The 21,968-nt window shown below is 43.7% G+C and overlaps 2 protein-coding genes across 3 annotated transcripts in view; one reads left to right on the top strand and one right to left on the bottom strand.

The window, feature by feature from the left end:
- CEP76 (centrosomal protein 76) overlaps positions 1-4,432 on the bottom strand; it is a 29,620-nt gene extending 25,188 nt beyond the window's left edge. Inside the window, exon 1 of the mRNA XM_054985443.1 lies at positions 4,262-4,432. Within this exon, the coding sequence (XP_054841418.1) occupies positions 4,262-4,324 (63 nt within the window). The 5' untranslated portion in view covers positions 4,325-4,432. The remainder of the gene's footprint in view (positions 1-4,261) is intronic.
- A 200-nt stretch (positions 4,433-4,632) lies between these two features.
- PSMG2 (proteasome assembly chaperone 2) lies at positions 4,633-20,667 on the top strand. 2 transcript variants are annotated; one of them, XM_054984700.1, is made up of 7 exons: positions 4,633-4,920; positions 7,878-8,049; positions 11,347-11,405; positions 13,719-13,837; positions 15,963-16,136; positions 17,063-17,183; positions 19,509-20,667. In XM_054984700.1, the coding sequence occupies exons 1-7, from the start codon at positions 4,861-4,863 to the stop codon at positions 19,599-19,601; spliced, it is 798 nt and encodes a 265-aa protein (XP_054840675.1). In that variant the 5' UTR covers positions 4,633-4,860; the 3' UTR covers positions 19,602-20,667. The 2 variants fall into 2 exon arrangements, with proteins under 2 accessions (XP_054840675.1, XP_054840674.1); XM_054984699.1 differs by having other exon boundaries at positions 19,506-20,667.
- The last annotated feature ends 1,301 nt before the right edge of the window (positions 20,668-21,968 follow it).

Here is a 21,968-nt window from a genome sequence, read left to right as displayed (position 1 = left end):
CTGCTGTTTTAACCCGATTCTTTCCTTCCCCCACAAGCATCTAGTCCTGAAGGAGGGCATAAAAGCATAACACAAGAGCCATCTTCTATTGCTCTGAGAGCTTACCATGTCTACTAGTTGCCTCATTTGTGAACTGTACGTGAATTATTTCCCGTAGCACCTTTGAATTCTTAAATATAATTCTTACAGCTACTTGGAAAAAGAAAACAAGCAGCAGAATCTCATATGAAATTAAGTATTTGAGGCTGTAGTTCTAGAGATGTCACAACCTGGGGAAAATCTTAGAAAAATACAGGCTTTTCATGAGGAGTTTTTTTTTCAATTTTTCCAAGAAAAAAATGGGAAATTTGGAGGAGCACTGGAAAAATACTTGTAATGTTTTGCATGTAGTAAGTTTTTTGTATTTTATTTCTGCTGGTTAATGTGGGGTTTTTAATATTAATTACTGTGGTTTGAAATGCAAGCCTCTGAAATAAGTGGATAGGCGAGTGAAATGTGCTGTGACTGGACAGTAGTTGTAGGGGTGTGCACAGGAACCACCACCAATCTCCATTATTTCCTATGGGGAAAACTATGGGGGCTATCCAGGGGTTTAGGGGTGACATTTTGAAAGCAAAATCCACCATATTTGCAGCAGACCTACTACTAATTGCCCTCTAATGACCCCCAAGTTTCATGAAGATTGAACTCCAATAATGGGAACCCCTGCAAAAGGAGCCGCCCAGCTACCTCCAATACCTGTTATTTCCTATGGGGTAAACTAAGGGGGCTATCCTGGGGGCTGGGGGTGGAATTTCGCAAGAAAAATCCAACAAATTTTCAGGGGACCGACTCCTGACTGTCCTCTAAAGACTCCCCATGTTTCAGTGATATTGTACCCTGAGTTCCAATTCTGAGTGATATTGGACCCTGAATAAGGTTCCCCCAGCCATTCCATTTGTTCCTATTGTGAGGAAAAACTCCAAGCTGATCCCACTGCAGAAACATATGAACCAAGCACCTCACCAAACACCACCCTCAAAGAGAAATAAACAGCAGCATTTGAATGCTAAATCAACTTCAAACCAACATATAATAGAACCCGGCAAAACAACCAAACTTCTGCAAAGAAAGAGCAAGTCCCAACAACAGTGGAAGACCACTCCCCCAAGAATAACCCCCCTCCCCCCAGAAGAACAAGCAGCAAAATGCGCAGCAAATATAACTTCAAAAGCCAGAAATCAAAGCTCCACATACAGAAAAGCCCGAGCAAAGCACCCTCCACACACAGCAAAAGAGCAATTTTTAAAATGCAAAGTTAAAAAAACAACAACAACCTTTCCCCTTCCCACCAAAGAGAGAAAAAACCCAGCGAGTTTATGAATCTCAAACCAGGCACTAGCAGAAGTCCTTGGTGCAGAAGGCCTCAGCACAGGCAGCAGCAGGATATGTACTAAAAGGAATGACAGGATTGCCCATTGAAAATAATGGGAGAGGCTTGAATGCCCATTGAAAATAATGGGAACCTAGAATGCCCATTGACTTGCATGGGCTCCATTGAAAGACATTAGAGCAAAAAAAAAGTGCAAAGAAAACGTGGAATGGATTTCGAAGGAACGTCTCTGGGCCCAGACAGACTGTTCTGGGACTGGATTGACAGGCCTCTGAGTGCAATGACGGCCCCTGGGTGTGACAGAAGGGCTCTTGGATGGGAATGACAGGACCCTAAGTGCAATGATGGCCCCTGGGTGTGACAGAAGGGCTCTGGAACTGGAATGACAGGCCCCTGACTGGAATGACGGCCCCTGGATGTGACAAAAGGGCTCTGGGATGGGAAAGACAGGACCCTGAGTGCAATGATGGCCCCTGGGTGTGACAGAAGGGCTCTGGAACTGGAATGACAGGCCCCTGGCTGGAATGACGGCCCCTGGATGTGACAAAAGGGCTCTGGGATGGGAAAGACAGGACCCTGAGTGCAATGATGGCCCCTGGGTGTGACAGAAGGGCTCTGGGACTGGAATGAAAGCCCCTGGGTGTGCCAGAAGGGCTCTGGGACGGGAATGACATGCCCCTGGCAGGAATGACGGCCTCTGGGTGTGACAGAAGAGCTCTGGGACTGGAATGACAGGCCCCTGACTGGAATGACGGCCCCTGAGTGTGCCAGAAGGGTTCTGGGACTGGAATAACATGCCCCTGGCAGGAATGACGGCCCTTGGGTGTGACAGAAGGGCTCTGGGACTGAAATGACAGGCCCCTGACTGGAATGATGGTCCCTAGGTATGACAGAAAAAGTCTGGGACTGGAATGACAGGCCCCTGACTGGAATGACAGCCCCTGGGTGTGACAGAAGGGCTCTTGGATGGGAATGACGGGACCCTGAGTGAAACAGAAGGGCTCTGGGATTGGAATGACAGGCCCCGACTGGAATGAGGGCCCCTGGGTGTGACGGAAGGGCTCCTGGACGGGAATGACAGGACCCTGAGTGCAATGACGGCCCCTGAGTGTGACAGAAGGGCTTGGTGAATGGAATGACAGGTCCCTGACTGGAATGAGGGCCTCTGGGTGTGACAGAAGGGCTCTGGGACTGGAATGACAGGCAAGAGACCATTATTCCACCTAGGAGCATGACATTCCAGACCCAGAACAATTCTGCAATATTTAAAGAGTCTCAGTCCATTCAAGGATGAGTCATTTAGGTCCCAGAAAGCTTCCGCTACACCCAGGGGCAGTCATTCCAGTTAGGGGCCTGTCATTCCAGTCCCAGAGCCCTTCTGTCACACCCAGGGGCCATCATTCCAGTCAGGGGCGTGTCATTCCAGTCACCAAGCCCTTCTCTCACACTCAGGGGCCGTCATTCCAGTCCCAGAGCCCTTCTGTCACACCCAGGGGCCGTCATTCCAGTTAGGGGCCTGTCATTCCAGTCCCTGACCCCTTCTGGCACACCCAGGGGCCGTCATTCCAGTTAGGGGCCTGTCATTCCAGTCCCTGACCCCTTCTGTCACACCCAGGGGCCGTCATTCCAGTTAGGCGCCTGTCATTCCAGTCCTGTACCCCTTCTGGCACACCCAGGGGCCATCATTCCAGTCAAGGGCCTGTCATTCCAATCCCAGAGCCTGTTTGTTACACCCAGGGGCCGTCATTCCAGTCAGGGGCCGGTCATTCCACTCCCAGGGCCCTTCTGTCACACCCAGGGGCTGTCATTCCAGTCAGGGGCTCGTCATTCCAGTCCCAGGCCCCTTCTGTCATACCCAGGGGCCGTCGTTCCAGTCAGGGGCCTGCCATTTCAGTCCCAGAGCCCTTCTTGCACACCTAGGGGCTGTCACTCCTGCCAGGGGCATATCATTCCAGTCCCAGAACCCTTCTGGCACACATAGGGGCTGTCATTCTAGTCATGGCCTGTCATTCCCGTCCCAGAGCCCTTCTGTCACACCCAGAGGCCGTCATTCCAGTCAGGGGCCTGTCTTTCCAGTCCCAGAGCCCTTCTGTCACATCCAGGGGCTGTCATTCCAGTCAAGGGCATGTCATTCCAGTCCCAGACCCCTTCTGTCACACCCAGGGGCTGTCATTCCAGTCAGGGGCCTGTCATTTCACTCCCAGAGCCCTTCTGTCACACCCAGGCCCTCACTGCACTCAGGGTCCTGTCTTTCCCATCCCAGAGCCCTTCTGTCATACCCAGGGGCCGTCATTGCACTCAGGGGCCTGCCAATCCAGTCCCAGAACAGTCTATCTGGGCCCAGAGACGTTCCTTCGAAATTCATTCCACGTTTTCTTTGCACTTTTTTTTTTTTTGCTCTAATGTGTTTCAATGGAGCCCATGCATGCCAATGGGCATTCCAGGTTCCCATTATTTCCAATGGGCATTCAAGCCTCTCCCATTATTTTCAATGGGCAATCTCGTCTTTCCTTTTAGTACATCCCACACACGGGAATTAGTAAAGGAGCTGTCTTCACAATGAAGATAACCAGAGAACTGCAACGATTTTTCGTTGCAGCACAAACTCCCTGTAGAACGCATGCCTAGATATTTTTATTTTGCTAAGATCATCGATAACCTCGAGTGTCATTAATAGCAGAGAAGGGAGTCAGCAGCCACCCCTCATACCTCGACCCAGGTAAGATTCTCCTTACCAAAGAGGCTTAAATACCATTTATATTGTTTTGAATACCCGAGAGCCACTGACGGATCCACTTTAGCCACTAGACTGACTGATTTAAAATTGCGCGGGGCTCACTTCGGAGGCTGGCCAGAGTTCCCCTCCCCAGCATCGCTCTGTCCTCCCACCTTAGTTAGTTGCTGATGAATGATCTGTTTCAGTTCAGAGGCTTTCTCCGGAGGCAAAGACATGGCGCGGGGACCAGCCTCGGTCCTACTGAGGCTCAGGGGCTTGCGGGGCGCCTGTTCCAGAGACCACCACCCAGAAAGAGCGAGACGTTTCGCTTAAGAAGCCCGATACTTCGCAGCCTCCCGCTCCGTCACCCGCCTGAATCTCTTCCTCGCTTCTGCGGCGCTTCCATTGGCTCACTCTCCAGCCAACCAGCAGGTAACCCACAGTCCGGCGCCAAACGTCTGTCCCAACCGCCTTTCCTACCAGTTTAGGCCCAGAGGCCGACTTCCGCAATCGCCTGACAGAGAGACCAAGTCCACGTCTGGTAAACAGTGTGACCTAGAGGTTACCCTCAGGATCCCTTAGCTAGTCCAAAAACAGAAAAGGTATTGCGTGAAAGAAGAAGATGGCGACAGGCGCACTGTGAACACCTTTCCCAAGCCTCGTTTTGCACCAGTGCGGGGAAAAGGACCCCTGTGTAAGGGAGGACACGCCTTTTCGCCTGGCTTTCTAGGCTCGTGTCGATTCCTTTCCTCGTCTGTCAGTCACTGCCGGGATGTTCGTTTCCTGCGATGGCTCGGCGCGTCCTGACTTCAAAGACTTCACGCTCCTTATGGTAAAAATCGCGCGCTTGCCGCTCGCGCACCGTCGCTAGACCTCCGGCCCCCTGTTGCCCAGGCGACGCGCGGCTCTTCGGCCCTCTGCCCCGCCCCACACGTGGTTGTCAGCCATTCGCTGAAGTGCGAGCGGGGAAGCGCCGTGGCTTGGGCGTACCGGCTAGATGGCTGTGTCAGCTTTTGTGACCGTACGAACGGTCACTCATGACTTCGAGGCCCGGTACCTTACCGGTTGTGCTTGGAAGCAAGCTGCCTTGAAGCCGCTTTTAAGGAAGCGCGTTGGATTGCTGCCTTAGGGAGAGTAATGGCTTGTTGGGAAGACCACAATATAAAACTGAGGCGCTGAAGTTCCAGTGAGCCTGAAAGATCTGACCTCTGACCGGAGACGTGGGTCTATTAATTGCTCCTCGAGGCAAGGCAATGCAGATGTGGTCTCTTTGACTCTGCTTGCAGCGGGAGAATTAAGGCTAGTCCTCTTACTGAAAACGGGTTATATGGCTGATGGTTGTCTTAACAGGTGTCCTCTCTGCTAATATTAGTGAAAGTACTGCCTGTATACAAAGATGATGAGGAAGAAAAGCAGTCTTCTAATATTTTCTCTTACTCTGTCTGCTGGAGAAGTAAAGTAACCTCACAAGCAGCACATAATCAAACCTCCACAGTAGACTTTTAAATACATAATTTATAAATTTAGTTGATCCTAAAATTAGCAATGCCGTACAAAGACAATTGTGAACTCTAAACAGATCCAATCTACCCTTTCCCTCCTGTAGACGTATCTCTCTCTCACAGATGCCCTGTTAACAAAAGATGGGAGGGGCATTACAGAAGATCTAGATCAGGAATCCCAGTCCAAGGATGTAACATAGCTGTTTTAATACCATGTACAAAAAGTTCTACACATTTCCTCCAGATCTGATTGTGCCTATCTGGCAATTTGTGCCTGTTGGACAGGATACTATTGCCTTCTGACTGACACTCTTTTGGATCTTCCTTAGGTGTCTATCATTGTCAAACTACGTGCTCACTGTTGCTATAAATGTACGTTAATGTTTAGGCCATTCATCTAAAACGGATAAGAAATGCTTCTTTTAGCAACACTATCTTTTAATTTTTTTGAAAAGCACATGTGGCAATGCTCACATTTGCTCAAGAATAGCCTTGCTATTAATTTCTCCTCTCAAAATGTTGTGTTTTCATTAGAGGCACTATCTTGGATCCTGACTTGCATTTGCTTGGGCACAAGGATTTCTGCCCTTGTTACCCAGGAACAGATTTTAAGGAGCATTTCAGTCTGCTAAGGGAAGGGATGGGGAATCATGCTCCTAGGTTGGAAATTCTTGTGCTTGCAGAACCCCTAGTTTGGTCAAAACCGTAATGATGATGATTCTTGTTACTAATACTAATAGTTGAAAATTGCACTAACAAGAACATTAAAAGGGGATCATTAGAATGTAGCTCTACAAAATTGTATCACTTATTGTCTTCCTTTGACCAGTCATTTAGCTGTACTGAAACACATACAAAATACTCCTCTTCTTCGCCTTTTATTGCAGAAAATAATGTAAACGACTTGTGGCATAACTTGCCTTATGGCAATGGCATGTCTTAGAAATGGCTTTCTGTTAGTGTTAGTGTTAATACTAAACTTGATTTTAGGGTGTGATTCAAAGCAAAGTAGTTGAAAGAAATCATTGCATATAAGATGATTTTCCTACATTGATATAGTTTCTGTGTTTCTAAGAAAATGTCTATTATATTAATGTGTTTACATGTGGTTATAATTCATAACCAATTATATCTGTCTGCCACACATATATAAGGAGAAACAAACAGATGTGCAGTATGATATCCAAATGGTTTTCCTAAGCAGAGGTACTATTGATTAGGAAGTCATTGATGACTGAACTGCTGGCAAACATCATGTCAACTGTTGAAGAATGCTAAGAAAGATTTAGAAACTTATGACCCAGTGTAGTGTAGTAAGATAAGACACTCAGGTTCAAGCCACAACTCTGCCATGTAAGCTTACTGGGTGACCTTGGGGCCAGTCGCACATTCTCGGCCTATCGTAACTCACAAGATTGATGTTAGGATAAAATGGAGATGTGTAGAATGTTGTAAACTGCTTTGGGTTCCATAGGGAAGAAAATTAGGATATAAATAAAGTAAATGAATGAATAAACTTCTCAACTCTGATTAACTGCGCAATCCGGGGGGGGGGGAGTGCCCTGTGCCCTGGGAGTTGACTAGGTGTTACACTGGCGTATCCTGGTCTTACACCAGCATAGCCCCTCTACTTCAGCACAGTGGCCTGGTGCCACTCCACCCAGATCCTCTGCTGCTGCCCGGCTGCACCAGGGCTCCCCCTGGACGGTTTCCCCCAGCTGTGTGCCCCGATATAGGAACCATGACTGCAGGGGCATGTGGTCCCCAGCTGCCTGCTCTTTGGTGTGGGGTGTGGGGGGGGAGTAGTGTGGGGGGAGGTGTCGATAGGCAGCGGAGATTGTTGCCTGTCGATTGGCTGCACTGTTGCTTGCCACTTGCCTGCCTGTTATGGGGGCGGAGCTGCCACTGGCGGATGCTGGTGGAGTTATTAGGGAAATGGTCTCCTTGAAATGGTGGGGTGGGTGTTCTCGGCAGCAGCCTTGCTGTGCCTTACCTGGCTCAGCCACTGGCGTAGCTCTCCCATGGAAGTCCTTAAGGAGCAGAAGAGTAGCACCATAGGTCTGTGGGCACCAGCTGCACACTGGGCCTCAGGACTGTGCTGATATACAGTTATCCAAAGAAGGAGAACATTTTGAATATTCAAGTAAATAGTGACACATTATTTCTTTGAAAGGTAATTTTAAAAGGCAGTGTTCTAGAAAGATTTGATCTCTATCAAAAAGCAAAACTATGCTAAATAAGCTTTTGAGTGTTGCACAACTCATATGTGTCTGTTATGTCATTCCAGCCAGCCGTATCAGTGGGAAACATTGGCCAGCTGGCCATTGATTTAGTCATTTCAACTCTTAGGATGACCAAAGTTGGTTACTTTTATACTGATTGCCTTGTGCCAATGGTTGGAAATAATCCATACGCAACAACAGAAGAGAATGCAACTGAACTGTGTATAAATGCTGAAGGTAGGTGTTATAATTATAATCTTGCCATGTCACTTTTGGGTACATGTTTCCATGTAGAGTTATTTCCAGTAGGGAAATACTATCTGACCTGGTGGATCCTTGGATATATTAGTTGCTTTCTAGTTGCTATTTTTGTGACTGTGGGGACACTCATGACAAATTGCCACCAGGAAGCATCCGTAACTGGGAATACATTGGTTCTGACATGACTCCTTCACATAATGGTCTCACTGAAATGCTCAGGTTGCTCTCAGACTTCTAAATTGCCTCCCATAATGCCATCCCACTTGCAATATCAGTGGGGTGGATCCAACCAATGTTTCTATTCAATTTCACCCAACCCTCCTCCTTACTACAGCCCCTGTCTCATGGCTTTTGCCTGAAAACTTCCCCAGCATATGTCTTTTGGATGGTCGAAGGGGACTTTTCATCTCTTTTTTAGCAACAGAAAAGCTTAGTTGGATCCACCTTAGCGTTTCCTATGTGAAAATCCTTGTAATCACTCTTAAAGCTGAATTTGCACTACTACTGAGTATGCAAAAAGCATTTTTAAAATTAGGATAGGACAAAGCATTTGATATTGATACCAAAACTATACCCCAGTTGGCGTAGTTACTTTTATAGAAAGATAATTAATGGCCTGTGCCCAACATACTATGACCAGAGTTCAGTGAGGAATGGAGCTTCCTCTCCTCCCTGTCCGATTGCAGCCTGCTGCTCCCAGGGTTAAGGGACAGCCAAGAATAGTCCTTGGTGCAATGTCCAGATCTTCAGTGGGAGGGAGGAGAATTGACAAAAATTGCCCCCCCCCATCCTCTACCAGTGGAAAAGAAGATTTAGATACAAGCAATGTTGCTTAACAGTTTATTAATCTTGGGGACAGTTGGGCAAGCTTGTGGATGATGAAACTGTGCCTTTTGTTCAGTCCTGTTTGTATAACTTAATTTGAGTGGTCAGTTATTTGTGTGTGTGTGTTAGGAGAAAATGCAAATGTTTGAGATCCAAACAACATCAACATGGAAAAGCTTCAGAAATCTTTGTCTATGATAATTTATTTTTTTTTAAAAGAACATTGCCTGATCATAGAGCTAGAAGAGTCCTTAAAGACCATCTAGTCCAATCCCCCGCCCAATGCAGAGACAACCTAAAGCATCCCCAACAAGTATTTGTCCAGCCGCACCTTGAAGACTGCCAATGAGGAGGAACCTACCACATCCCTAGGCAGCTGATTCCACTGCTGAACTACTCTTCACTTCTAATATCCTGTCAGTACCTTCCCCTGTGTAGTTTAAACCCATTACTGCCCATTCTATCCACTGTTGCTAACAAGAACAGTTCCCTTCCTTCCTCTAGGTGACAGCCTTTTAAATAATTAAAGAGAATAATCATGTTTCCCCTCAACCTTCTCTGTCTTCAAGGATGTTTGCGGCTGCTCCCAGTTTGATGTCATCTGCAAACATAATGAGTAATCACTTCTCACCCTCATCCAGATCATTTATAAAAATATTGAAAAGCAATATTGATTGAAATATTAATGTTTCCTGGAATTTTGCCATTGTGGTTTGAACCCTATTATTTACTATATGTTAAACTACAAATAAATATCTGTCCATTGTTATTTCTTTTCAGTGCCAATGTGCATTGAAGACATAAGTGCAGAACGCATGTGTGACAACACTGTGTCTGCAGACCTAGAAACTAGGGACTTAAATTGCACACCCTACAAACTTGTTTATACTTTTATTTTTATAATTGAGGGTTTGAGACTGCTTAATCGTTTAGTCCTCAATGAGGGCAATGTCTGGACTCAGAGTACAACCCAGCATTCACCTATTGTATTATGAGGGGATTATAGATTTGAAGGAACCACACAGTAGATTTGATGGAAACAACTAAAAACAGATTTATTTCAGTGGTATGTATGGCTTGATTGTTTCTTTGTTTTCCTTTTCTCCAGTCTAGGGGTGTGCATAGGAAAAAGATTTGGGGATGCTGGGTTTTTTTGGGGGGGGGTCACAGGGGGCCATTTTATGCCCCCCCCCAAGAAGGTGCCCCCAGCCACTCCATTTTTTTCTATTGTGGGAGAAAACTGACTTCAACTGCAGAAACACATGGATCATGGCTGCCATGGCCACAGGCACACTCTCAATTACAATCTCCACACCAGACAGCCCAACAGAACCAAAATGACAGCCTGAGCAGGCTGACCAGCCACTCTCCATTAGTTTCTGTTGTGTGAAAAAAATGAATCCTACTGCAGAAACACATGGATCATACCCCCCTCCCCCTCCGGGGTCTAATCTCCCTGAAACTTGGCGGATCTTTAGAGGATAGTTAGGACTAGGTCCCCTGCAAATTGGGTGAATTTTGCTTGCAAAATGCCACCCCAGCCCCATGTTAAGCTCCTCTAAATAGCTCCTTTGGTTAGCTCTCCTAGTTTTTTCCATAGAGAATAATGGAGATTGGAGGTGGATAGGGGCACCTTCTTTGTCGAGCTATAAAATGCCCCCCCCCCCCGAAGTCCAATATTCATGAGACTTGGGGAGTCTTAAGAGGACAGTCAAGGGTATGTCCCCTTAAAATTTTGAAGATTTCTTTTGTAAAATGCCACCCCATCCCCTTGAATAGCCCCAAGTTTTCGCCATAGGGTATAATGGAGATTGGAGGTGGATAGGGACACCTTGTTTGGGGAGCCATAACATGGCTCCTCGAAGTCCAGTCTTCATGAAAGTTGGGTAGTCATGAGAGAACGGTTAGGAGTAGGTCCCCAGCAAATTTGGTAAAATTCAGTCTAAAAATGCTCCCCCCACCAGATCCCCGGAAAGCCCGGAATCGCATTTTCCATTGGAAACAACCAGAAAGCAGTGATTCTTACTACCATGGCTCCTGAAGCTTTCTGAAGCGCTTTGGTAAACAGGTTCGGTATTACCAAATCACTTCAGTAATACTGAACATGCTTCAGTAATACCTAATGTTACCAAAGTGGGTAAAATTTGGTATTAAAACCCGAATCCCAAACCCAAATCGCACATCCCTACTCCAGTCATCTCAGCCTTAAAGTCACAAAGTTATTGGAGAACTGGAGGGCTGAGAAAGCCTAACAGTTGCAAAGCAAGTTTCTTATTTGACTGATTCAGACTTATAACACCGGACAGAAAGTTTTTTAACTTTTACCTGTTTTTGACAGGAAAATCACCCAAACCTTTATCATACAAAATAGATAGGCTTCCCCCCTTTTAAACTGTGTTTGACTGAATGTGTGGCTTTTTATATTGTTTGCACTATTTGTTCCCATAGTGTATGCAATGCCTCCTAAAGAGCTGGTGGTTCTACAGATCAGATCACCATTCATAAAGGTGTGTATCTCCATTGGAAGTATTTGCATTATTATACTATTTAGTGAAACCAGATATAGGATCCCCATATCTTAACATAAAGTAAATTTTTGGTTCATGAACAATTTTTATTATCTGTAGACAAGTTGTAATTGTGTTTTAAAAACTGACAATAAAACACAATTTTCTTCACCTAGTAAGATTCTTAAGAGGACTGTGATTTATAGTGAAGGGCATTTTAGAATGGCCCTTTTGGCTACATAAGGTGTCACAGACATCATGGACTAAATTCATAATAAAAGATCAAATGGTTGGGTATCAGCTTTGAAAGTTCACTATATAGGTGATATGTGAAAATTGACATACAGATCCTCTTCAATTCACCTGGATTGTTGAATGTATGCAAAAATGTATACCAATGATGGCCCACAGAAAGAAGTCAGGAAAGATGAATCTTGTTGATGGAGGTGCTTGTTCTAAAGATTTCACTATTCAGCCCACTTGTTTGGGAAGTTCTGATTTAAGAAGTCATGGATCATAGGGAAAAGACAACCTTGTTAAGGCTATGGGTTATTGCAGTGGTCTTACTCTGTCTAGACCTGAGACCTACTGAGCTGCAAGCATGTGACAGGAAGTCAGAAGGAACCAAAATTGTGACCTTTCTAGCATCAAGTCCAGGACCACTGGCAGTAGACCAAAAAAGCTGGAGGCAGAAAACACTAGTCAGGCAGTGCCCCATACTGATGAACAAACCAAGGGTCAGCATTGTGGAAGAAACCTTTCCACTATTACATAACCTCTTGCTTTGCAGTCTTTCTGCTCTTTTCAGCGTGCATACAAAGAAAGGCAGGACGTTTGGCACTCTTGTTCTGTAGAGTAACCAACCAGGAGTCACCCCTAGTATACAGAATCAAACAACTTAGGGAGAAACCACAGTTGGAGGGAATGCAAAAATATAGAAGTCTATATCTATAAATATAAAGTGTATTCAAGTGCAAAGTGACTAGTGCTTCTGAATAAATACTTATATACTCCTAATAAATATTCATGCAAATATATTCCAATATACACAAATAGTTACAACCAAGTCACTTGATGTTGGTGTCAGCCGCATAAATAAAGTTCACAGATTTGCTAATGTTAAATCAATGTCTTTTCCTTTTTGACTAAAGCCGAAGAGAAATCTTTAACCAAATTGAAATTCCACAGATAAGTAGTCCAGTATGTATATTGTTTAAAGCATTCTCAATTAAGACGGAAAGGACACAAAGGACCTCCTCTGTAGAACAAAGTGGGACCCGAAGGACCCTATTGCCCGACGTTAGCCATATCTATCAGGAACACCGAGAGAATGTGTTGAATGTTGCTATAAGAATACATTGTGTTTATGGGTAAAATTACTTTATCAGCCTCGATGATGTACTTGGTATGAACCAAGTTGGAATATCTAGCTAGCCACTTGTTGGGCAATAGGGTCCTTCAGGTCCCTCTCCTTTTGTTTTGTCTCCACCTGCAAGGCAAAAGAGGAGATTCCGTTAGAGAGTTTGAAGCTTTGAGAGTCTTACCTGTGAAATACTTACCTCTTTGAATACGAGAGTCTCTTGAATCTTTACATCATTTCCACCTATACTGGAAAGGAAATATTTACGCGTGTGGATTACTGTAAGATTTACCTGTAGAATTCCCACCTTGTTCTACAGAGGAGGTCCTTTGCGTCCTTTCCTTCCTAATTGAGAATGCTTTAAAGAATATATATATTGGACTACTTACCTGTGGAATTCCAGTTTGGTTGAAGATTTCTCTTCGGCTTTAGTCAAAAAGGAAAAGAGATTGATTTAACATTAGAGAATCTGAACTGTTGTCCTGTATGCAGCAAATACTTGCAAAAAGCAGCAAAGAATGACAGCTCTGTAGGGTCTTTTGGCCCAACTCGGGCTCCTAACCTGTGGGTTGAAAACTGCTGGGTTAATGTATTGTTTCATAGAAATGCTGTCCAGAAGAGCACTAGCAGTAGGTGCAGCATGTGTTGATTTAAATGTCACATCAGTTAATTGGTTTATACCTCTTTGGTGGCAGTCTTCTCATGATAACCTTAGCATAACCTGTGGTTCCATTTATGCATGAGTCTTGCCTGGCTTAGTGGTATATGAGAACAATTCATTTTAACAAAATAAGTGGCTGATTGCTGCCCAGAATGTTGGAATATTGACAAGGCTTTGATGCAGTCATCTTTCAGTTAAAATAGTCTTACATTCCTCTAAAAGACATAACAAATAACTTGGAGAATTTTTTAAAAAATTCTAATTGGTTGTTTTCCTCCCCTTTGATGTAAAGAATAAATATAGGCACTTCTGTGAAACGCTGCTGTCCTGGGTGAAAAGCTGCAGATTTGCCAAAGTTGTTCTTTTGTCCAGCAGTCATGCTTACCAGCGTAATGATCATCAACTTCGCACGTAGGTCCATGTGCATGATGTAGTTAATGGACGCAGAGGCTTGATTACTTTTCCTGACACAAGTTGCCCCAAGTGGCTTACACTAAAAACACCAATCAAAGCACTGGAAAACGGCAAAAGTTTCTGTTGGTGAATTTATTCAGCTCTTATGTTTGCGAGGGAAAGGGGATGTTTGTTCTGTAATCTAGATTTTAACCTGATTTAGTTTCTGGGTCTTAACCTTAACTTCAGTGGACACACATATACTGTACAGTGGGCTGGATCCAGTGATCCATCAGCAGAAGGCGCTGTTTATCATCGTGTCTTCTGTGCAGTCCCACATGGGAACTGTGCATATGCAGGCCAACTGTGGACATTCTAAAGCTCTTAAAGGTGCAAGACACTTGCCTACTTTTTTGTGCAGTTTCCCCCCAGGTGCAGCTATAAAAGACGGGGCGAGCAGCTCCGTCCCTCAGTTCTTCTTTAGCCGCCACTGAAGAAGAACCTATCTCCGCTCTGCTCATCTGTTTCTACATTTAGATGAGAATTAGGACCTTCAGCTTCATGGCTTCAGAGGCTGTCTTCAAGAAGTTTTATGTTGAGGGACTAAGATGGCTCAATCGGATGGGCATGACAAATGCCTGCTATGTCTGGGCCAGGGCTCTGACACCTTTCAGTGTGTGGTCTGTAAAGAATTTATGCCCAAGGCACACCATGAAAGGGCATTGTGACTGAAAGTGGCTCTCTGGGAGTCAGCCCGACTCTGAGCATAATGCCACAGATAACGGACTGCAGCGGCCAGAACAGGCCTCCTTGGTTCCTCTAATCAGTTCCAGTTGCTCACTCAACAGTTCAATCTCAGTGCTAGTCAGAGCCACCTTCAAAAAAGGCTAAGCTCAAAGCAAAGCATGCTGATAAACCATCAACTTCATGAATTGTCCATCACATCAGCCTCCTCAAGTTCAGGGCAATAAGTTATGCTGTAAAGGATCTGGTTTGCTTAATGGAAGGCAAGAATGGTCAGATATGCACGGACAATACGACTGTCATGCATTACTTGAACAGCTTCTCTGGCTCTTTCCCGGGAATCCTCACTGATATGGGAATGGGCCATCCAGCATCTGTTTTGCTGTATTTGATTCAGCTAAAAGATCAAGATTTGACTAATTTCTGCAATAAGGTCTACCTAGCGGCCATTTCAGCCCACCATGATGATTTAAAGGGAAAATCTCTCTTTGCCCAACCACAATGCAAATCCTTCCTCAGAGGTTTAGCAAATCTGTATCCTCCAGCATCTAGGACAATTCCCCAGAAGGGACGCAGCTGTGGGCAAAGCTGTTCTCAAGAGTCTCTTCCATTAAAGAGCTTCACTCCCACCTTGTGGGTAAGTTAGCTCGCTAATCTCCCATGTGGGACTGTACAGAAGACATGACGACGAAAACTGGATTGTACTTATCTGTAACTTGTTCATCGAGTGATCTAATGTACAGGCACACATCCTTCTTCCCCGCTGTGTGCACTTTTTATTACAGCCCTTCTACACCTGCGGCTTAGAGAACTGAGGGAGGAAGCTACTCACCCTGCCTTTTATAGCCACTCCCGGGGGAAAGCGTCCAAAAAGGTTAGGCAAGTGTTTCACGCCTTTAGGAGTTTTAGAACATCCACATCTGACCTGTGTACGTACAGTTCCCATGTGTGCCTGCACAGAAGACCACTCAATTAACAACAGTTATAATTAAAGGCAACCCTGTTATCTATGTAGATCATTTCCCTTGTTGCTCTTCCTCCAGCAGTCCTTCTTTGAAATTGATTCCTGACATTGAATTTCAGTGGTAGTTATTAAATAAACAGATATTTCTGTTTTTAATAAATACCAGTTATGATGAATGATTGGAATTCTTTCCCTTATCTGTGTACATCTTGCCAGCTACTTAGTAGCAGTAAAATTAAGTCTTCATTTTGTCATGTAATGGGGGCATTGGTGGACATATATCAAGTAATATTTCCATGAAGTTGCTTCTTGCTATTTTTGTTCACTTATGTGTTACTGGAATGGCAAGCAGAGTTACCGGTAAAATGAAAAAGTCATATTTTGAAGTCTGTTGCAACTTTACTTTTTGTACCTTTCACACCTGATTCTTAACAGTACTTCACTGCGATACTTGCTTTCACCTGCTGTTCCAAAACCAGTTCAAGATCTGATGCAAAGACTGAACTGGAGAGAATTGGAGAGAGTGGCAGCTTTCCCTGGAGTAAATGATGATGAGAAAGTGTTCCACATTCCAGGAGGTGGCATTACAAAGCTGTTGTTCACTGAAAGGTTAGTGAGGAAGTAACCAGTTAATACTGAGATGCTGAGTACTAGGGGATTCTTTTCCCCTTTCCATTTCCATTGTCTACCTTAACAGTATTTAAGAAATCAAACTACTGTAAATCTTCCCAATCATATCACTAAAATGTTCTTGCTTCCTTTCAGCTAGTATTGGCATAACGTGCTTTGATAATACTTCTCAGCAACTTCAGAATTTCAAACTGGATGTGTATTTGATGTGCTAATTGTAACACAGTTCCTATATGGTGAGGTACTCATTGGTCTGTTCTTCTGGCCTCTCAAACTGGGAGTACATTTCTGCTTTCTGTGATTCAAAAATAAAAGAGCCTTGGATTAATTGTTAACTCCTTTAACTTAAGGGCTTTCCTAATTGTCCTTCTGATGTCTTCTATCCCCTACTTCTATCCTTGGGTCAATCTAATGCCCACACCTCTTTTGATCTTCATTACAACTTTTAGAACCTCTGTCCCCTTCCCTGTTGTGTTCTACATTCTATAACAGACTACCCCATTTCTCATGATCTTCATGTAGACTTTTGTTTCGTACCACAAGTTACCTTATTCAGACCACGGTCAAGTATGTTGATTACCTTTGCAACTCAGCCTACTGTAAAGGAGAAAATGTTGAACTTGAATGGAAGTGATCCAATTCAAATATCCTCTAAACAATAAAACTCCCTTCTTTGGGTTTCTTTGGTTCTTTGATAGAAGAGCAAGGTACAAATGGAATAAAGTCACTGGGTTACTTATGTCACAGCCAGCATATTTTGTGAAACGAAAATACTTCAATAATCAGAATGTTTTTCCTTGTTCACTCCCAGAATAATTATTTTTGTTAACAGTCCAAATTAAATCAATAGTGCTGATAAAGGAATGTTTTGCTTAATTGTTACATAGGCTCTACTTTTATTCTAGTTGTTCAAAAGGAATACAAATGGTGGTTTTGCTGAAATTTTGTTCGGAGGGTGACAATATCCCAGATGCACTTGTTCTTGCTGATTATCTTAATGAATGGCTTCAAGTAACTACATACCAAGTAAGTTTTTGTCTTCTAAACTCAAGAAGAAACATAATAGGTTTTTAGTTTTAGAAGTTAGGACAGCTAATGACAAAGATTGCTCTTCTTTGAAACTGAAATAGTTAAAAATGAATGGTGTTTTGTAATTCTTTGTCCTTTTAGTTCTAAAGACAATTAATGTTTGTAAAACAGCCTATTCTGACTCTGACTGGCAGCAGCTGTCTAGAATCTCAGGCAAACAAAAGTATTCCCTACACACCTGCTTCCCAAGATGTTTTATTGGGAGATACCAAGGATTGAGCCTGGGAGCATGTGCATACAAAGCTAGGTACCAAGCCACAGTTCCTCCAACAAATGCAGTAACAACTATGGAGCCACCATGCAGAATATGATTGAATTGAGTGGAAGGTGAAGAGGAGGCTGCATTCAGGTCATGAAGAGAAATTTTGCGTTACAGGCACATGCTGGGGTTGATTTGTCATGCTCACACACTCCTGCAGTCCACCCACTGTTAGTCTCATGAGTAGACATGGGCAGGAACGGGGAAAAAAACCCGAACAAGATGTTAGTTGTTCGTAGCCCTTTAAAGATCGCTTTAAACTATCAGCTGGCAGGTGGCAGGGAGGATTTCCCCCTGCTGCCTGCCAGCTGATAGTTTAAAGGGCCCTTTCCTGCCAAGTGCAAGGGGCAGGGTCCTTTAAACACCCCACAAACTGACCTTCCCAATGTCCAATACCCACCAAATTTTCAGGGGACATAGTCCTCACTGTCCTCCAAAGACCCCCCAAGTTTCAGAGAGATTGCACCCTGGGAAAGGCATGATCCATGGGTTTCCCCCTTTGTTGTCATTTTCTCTTCACAGTGGCAAAAACGGGACTCTCTGCTGGAAGCTACTTTGAGGGGTTACAAACTGATCTTCCCAATGTCCAATACCCACCAAATTTTCAGGGGACATAGTCCTCACTGTCCTCCAAAGACCCCCCAAGTTTCAGAGAGATTGCACCCTGGGAAAGGCATGATCCATGGGTTTCCCCCTTTGTTGTCATTTTCTCTTCACAGTGGCAAAAACGGGACTCTCTGCTGGAAGCTACTTTGAGGGGTTACAAACTGATCTTCCCAATGTCCAATACCCACCAAATTTGCAGGGGACATAGTCCTCACTGTCCTCCAAAGACCCCCACAAGTTTCAGAGAGTTTGCACCCCGGGAAAGGCATGATCCATGGGTCTCCCCCTTTGTTGTCATTTTCTCTTCACAGTGGCAAAAACGGGACTCTCTGCTGGAAGTACTTTGAAGGGTTAAAGCCAGAAGGAAACCCAGAAGGAGTTCAGACAGAGTTCAGTCTCTGCCTCCGTTGCCAGGGGAATTGATTGAAAGGTGCCAGACTGTTTGGCTTGAAGAAGGGCTGACAAAGGCAACTAACGAGGCTTGCAAGGACCACTTGTTCATTTAGAATGGGGCCTCACGAACGACTTGTTCGTGAACAGATGAACGGGCTTCTTCATGGGTTTTTTCCATTCGTAATGCTGTTTGTGCCCATGGCTACTCATGAGTAGAGCATGATCAAAGATTTTCTGGCTTCAGAAGTCTTCAGTCAGCTACATTGTTAGGATGTCCCAACATGTAGCAGTAAATTCTGGTTTGTGGGAAAGAAACAGTCTCCTGTTTGTCAAGGCATTGTCATCTGGACATCATGACAAACTGCAGTTAAGAGCTCCAGGAAATATTTCTTCATACTCCACACATGGGTGAAGTGCTCCACAAATACAATAATAAGCCAGGCTTGTGCTCTCTGAATAGAGATAAATAAGAGCTTGCATTTTCAAATGTCTTGTTTTTCAGGGAATACATTTCATATCAGTTTGCTGCAGAACTTTTGTGCATTAGTGAAGATTTCTCTAGGGGTATCATTTAGGAACTGACCAGGCTTCTTAGGCCTCACATTAGGCTTACATCAGTTGCATATGAGGCTGGAATCGTGGGTTCAGCTGGTTTAAGCTTCTTCTTGCTTAGTTGGTTTAGATGTGTTATTTTGCTAACCACTTTGATAATTTTTAAATTGAAAGATAAAACTTACTGCAGCTATATATTGTGAGGAAAACTGGTAGAACTGGAAAAGCTATCATTAAGCTAAGTTTGCTGTCTCCCCGCTTTACTCCTCTTCCCTGGAACATAGTGTGAAAGTTCACTGTCCTAGCCCCCAGTCTGCAGCTGATGGGTGTAGAACATAGCTGACTTTACAGTCTGCTAATTAAATTGTAGAGGGTCAGCAAGGGCATTTAGTTGAGTTAATGCAATCCTATTAATGTAATGTTTTGTTGTGCCTTTTATTTTCTGAAAGCAGAGTGGCTGTTCTTCCGCTCAGTCTTCCAAATGGAAAATGCCAAGTTCCTGGAAACTCCTCTTTGGCAGTGGCCTTCCACCTGCATTGTTTTAAATCCATCTTACCTTGTGTGTAGCCACCTTGTACAAAATTCAAGTTTTCTGTTTTTATTTTGATATAGTCTGTAATTGCCATTGTGTAACCTCGTATAAAATATAATTACTACAATCTAGTTAAGCTGACACTTTAGTATGCTTCAAGGAATGCATAAACATACTCAGTATTTTTCAGAAAAACTTTTGTTAACTTCTGGTTTGCTGTCTGTCAAACTATTTAAAACATTTCCAGACTTCTACAAATTATTTAAATAATTTTCTAGCCTTGGCCATTCTAGTTAAGAATCATCCAGAAAGTCTCTTTACACATACTGACTTTACAGTTTTCCACCACCATCCGTTAGGCAGTGTAAGCTATAGGTATCAGTTGCAGCAGCCAGAGCCTCCAATATAAAAGGTTAAATTCAGCAGTTTTAACTTTTCTGACATTTTCATAGGGCTAGAATGTCCCCTGAATCCATGCTGCCTTGTATCCATACTGTCCTTACTTATTGAAATGGAACACTTTACAGCAGTATCAGCCTTTGGGATGTATAATGCAACTAATGAGTAGAGTCTGCTTAAGGAAGCCAAAATATTAAGACTTTGTATGTGAACAAGTTATTAATTTTGAATTCCATCTAGGGCAAGAGTTTAGTTGATCTACTATGTTTACTAATTTTATATTGGTTGCATGTTTGCATAGACCGTAATGCATCTTTTTACGCAATAAATGGATAATTGACATGTGTCCAATATTGGCATTAAGCCCCTGTGAGCTTCAGCCTATTTCAGAGGAAGTACAGGTCGCAATTTGGAATGGTTCACTCTATGTTTTTAGAGCTTTAGGTTAAAATAAAGCCATGTTAAAACCTGGGCTTGCTGATAACATATACTGGAAAGGAGGTGTGGTATCTAGAAAGTTCCAGGATTATGTAATTATGGCCAGCAGGGGACAAGTACATCAACAAATGAAAAGACGATTGTTAAATGTGCATCTTCTGTTTGGATAAATTAAAATGTGGGAGTTTTTAAAAGAAATCATGCCCCTGGTGGTTTTCTTAAAACTTATTTTTTTACAAGAACAGTGTGTGGCTGGCACTTTCTTAGTAGAGGCTTTCCTCCTCCTCCTCCTCCTCTGTCAAATAGTTAATAAACACTCCTTATATATACAGTTAAATACAAGAGAGTATACATGCTAAAGTGTTTTATTGCTTTGAAAATTCTTCGACTAAAATGACTAGGGAGGTGGAAGTGGGTGCACGGTTCTCACGTGAACTGAAAAATACAGTTAAGTGTGTCTGTGCAGTACCACACATCTATATAAGAAATTCAAAGTTATCATTTTCCTCATCATCTTGGTGTATTCAGTTGTCGGCAGGAAGGAAAGTGAAGATTGAGGTGATGGAGATTTCCCCATAGTATAGTTTCCCTGGCTGTCCCCAGAGCTCTGAGCCCCACTCCTTCTAACAGCATCTGCCTCTCTCATATTGCATCTAACTGCAGCACAGAAAGGTGAGTCTGCTAAAACGTCTTATAAATTTGGAGTAATGCCGTCCAAGGTTTGTCAATTTTACAAGTAGGTGGATGCAATTTCAGGGTTGTTTTCCAAGGAGCAGTGACAGGGCATTTACTAACCTGCATAGAAAATCGCTCCAGATGCATGACATATGTGCTAGGAACAATCTAGATCCTACTAAGTTTATTTACTTCATTTATAACCTGCCTTTCTCCCCAAGAGCAACACAAAGCAGCTTGTGTTGTCCTCCTGCCATTCACAATAACCTTGTGAGTGGCCTTGTAAGTTAGGCTGAGTGTTTGTAACTAGTCCAGGGTCACCCAGCAAGCTTTCTAAATTGCACAGAGCCCATCAGTGTGAATGCATAGATATCCACCTACTATTCTTTGAATGATTAAAGGTAAGCAACCTCTCTGTCTCAAACTTGATTCCAGATCCTTGCCTGAAACTGACCATAATATCTTACTGTCATCAACGGATTATTTACAGCCCTAACTTAAAAAGACAAAAGTAAATCCTGTAGCTAGCACATGCTTCAGGGGGAAAAAAAGTCAGAGTGCCAAGTGGTAGTCTTAAGAGCTAGAGTATTGATGTCAACTGCAATAGCTCTGACTTTAAGAACAGACCCTTTATTATCTGTTTGGCTGTGCAACTATTACTTCACCTACCTCCCTGAATATATAAGGCACCGTATGCTGACATCCCAGTACCACCTTTTGTGGTTGGATCAAGCAATCCCTCAGCGAAAGGTACTGGCTGTCATGGATCTTTTTCCTCTCTCCAGCAGCCATTTCCAATTTTACAAAACTTGATTCCTGGGACCTCTGTGGAAAATAGCTGTGTGGCTGGTGGGCTCCGATGAGGAAG

This window comes from Eublepharis macularius, chromosome 7, assembly GCF_028583425.1.
Source record: "Eublepharis macularius isolate TG4126 chromosome 7, MPM_Emac_v1.0, whole genome shotgun sequence".
In the NCBI taxonomy this organism is placed as follows: Eukaryota; Metazoa; Chordata; class Lepidosauria; order Squamata; family Eublepharidae; genus Eublepharis; species Eublepharis macularius.
The sequence above is the reverse complement of the archived record's forward strand: the minus strand, read 5'-3'. Positions and strand labels throughout refer to the sequence as shown.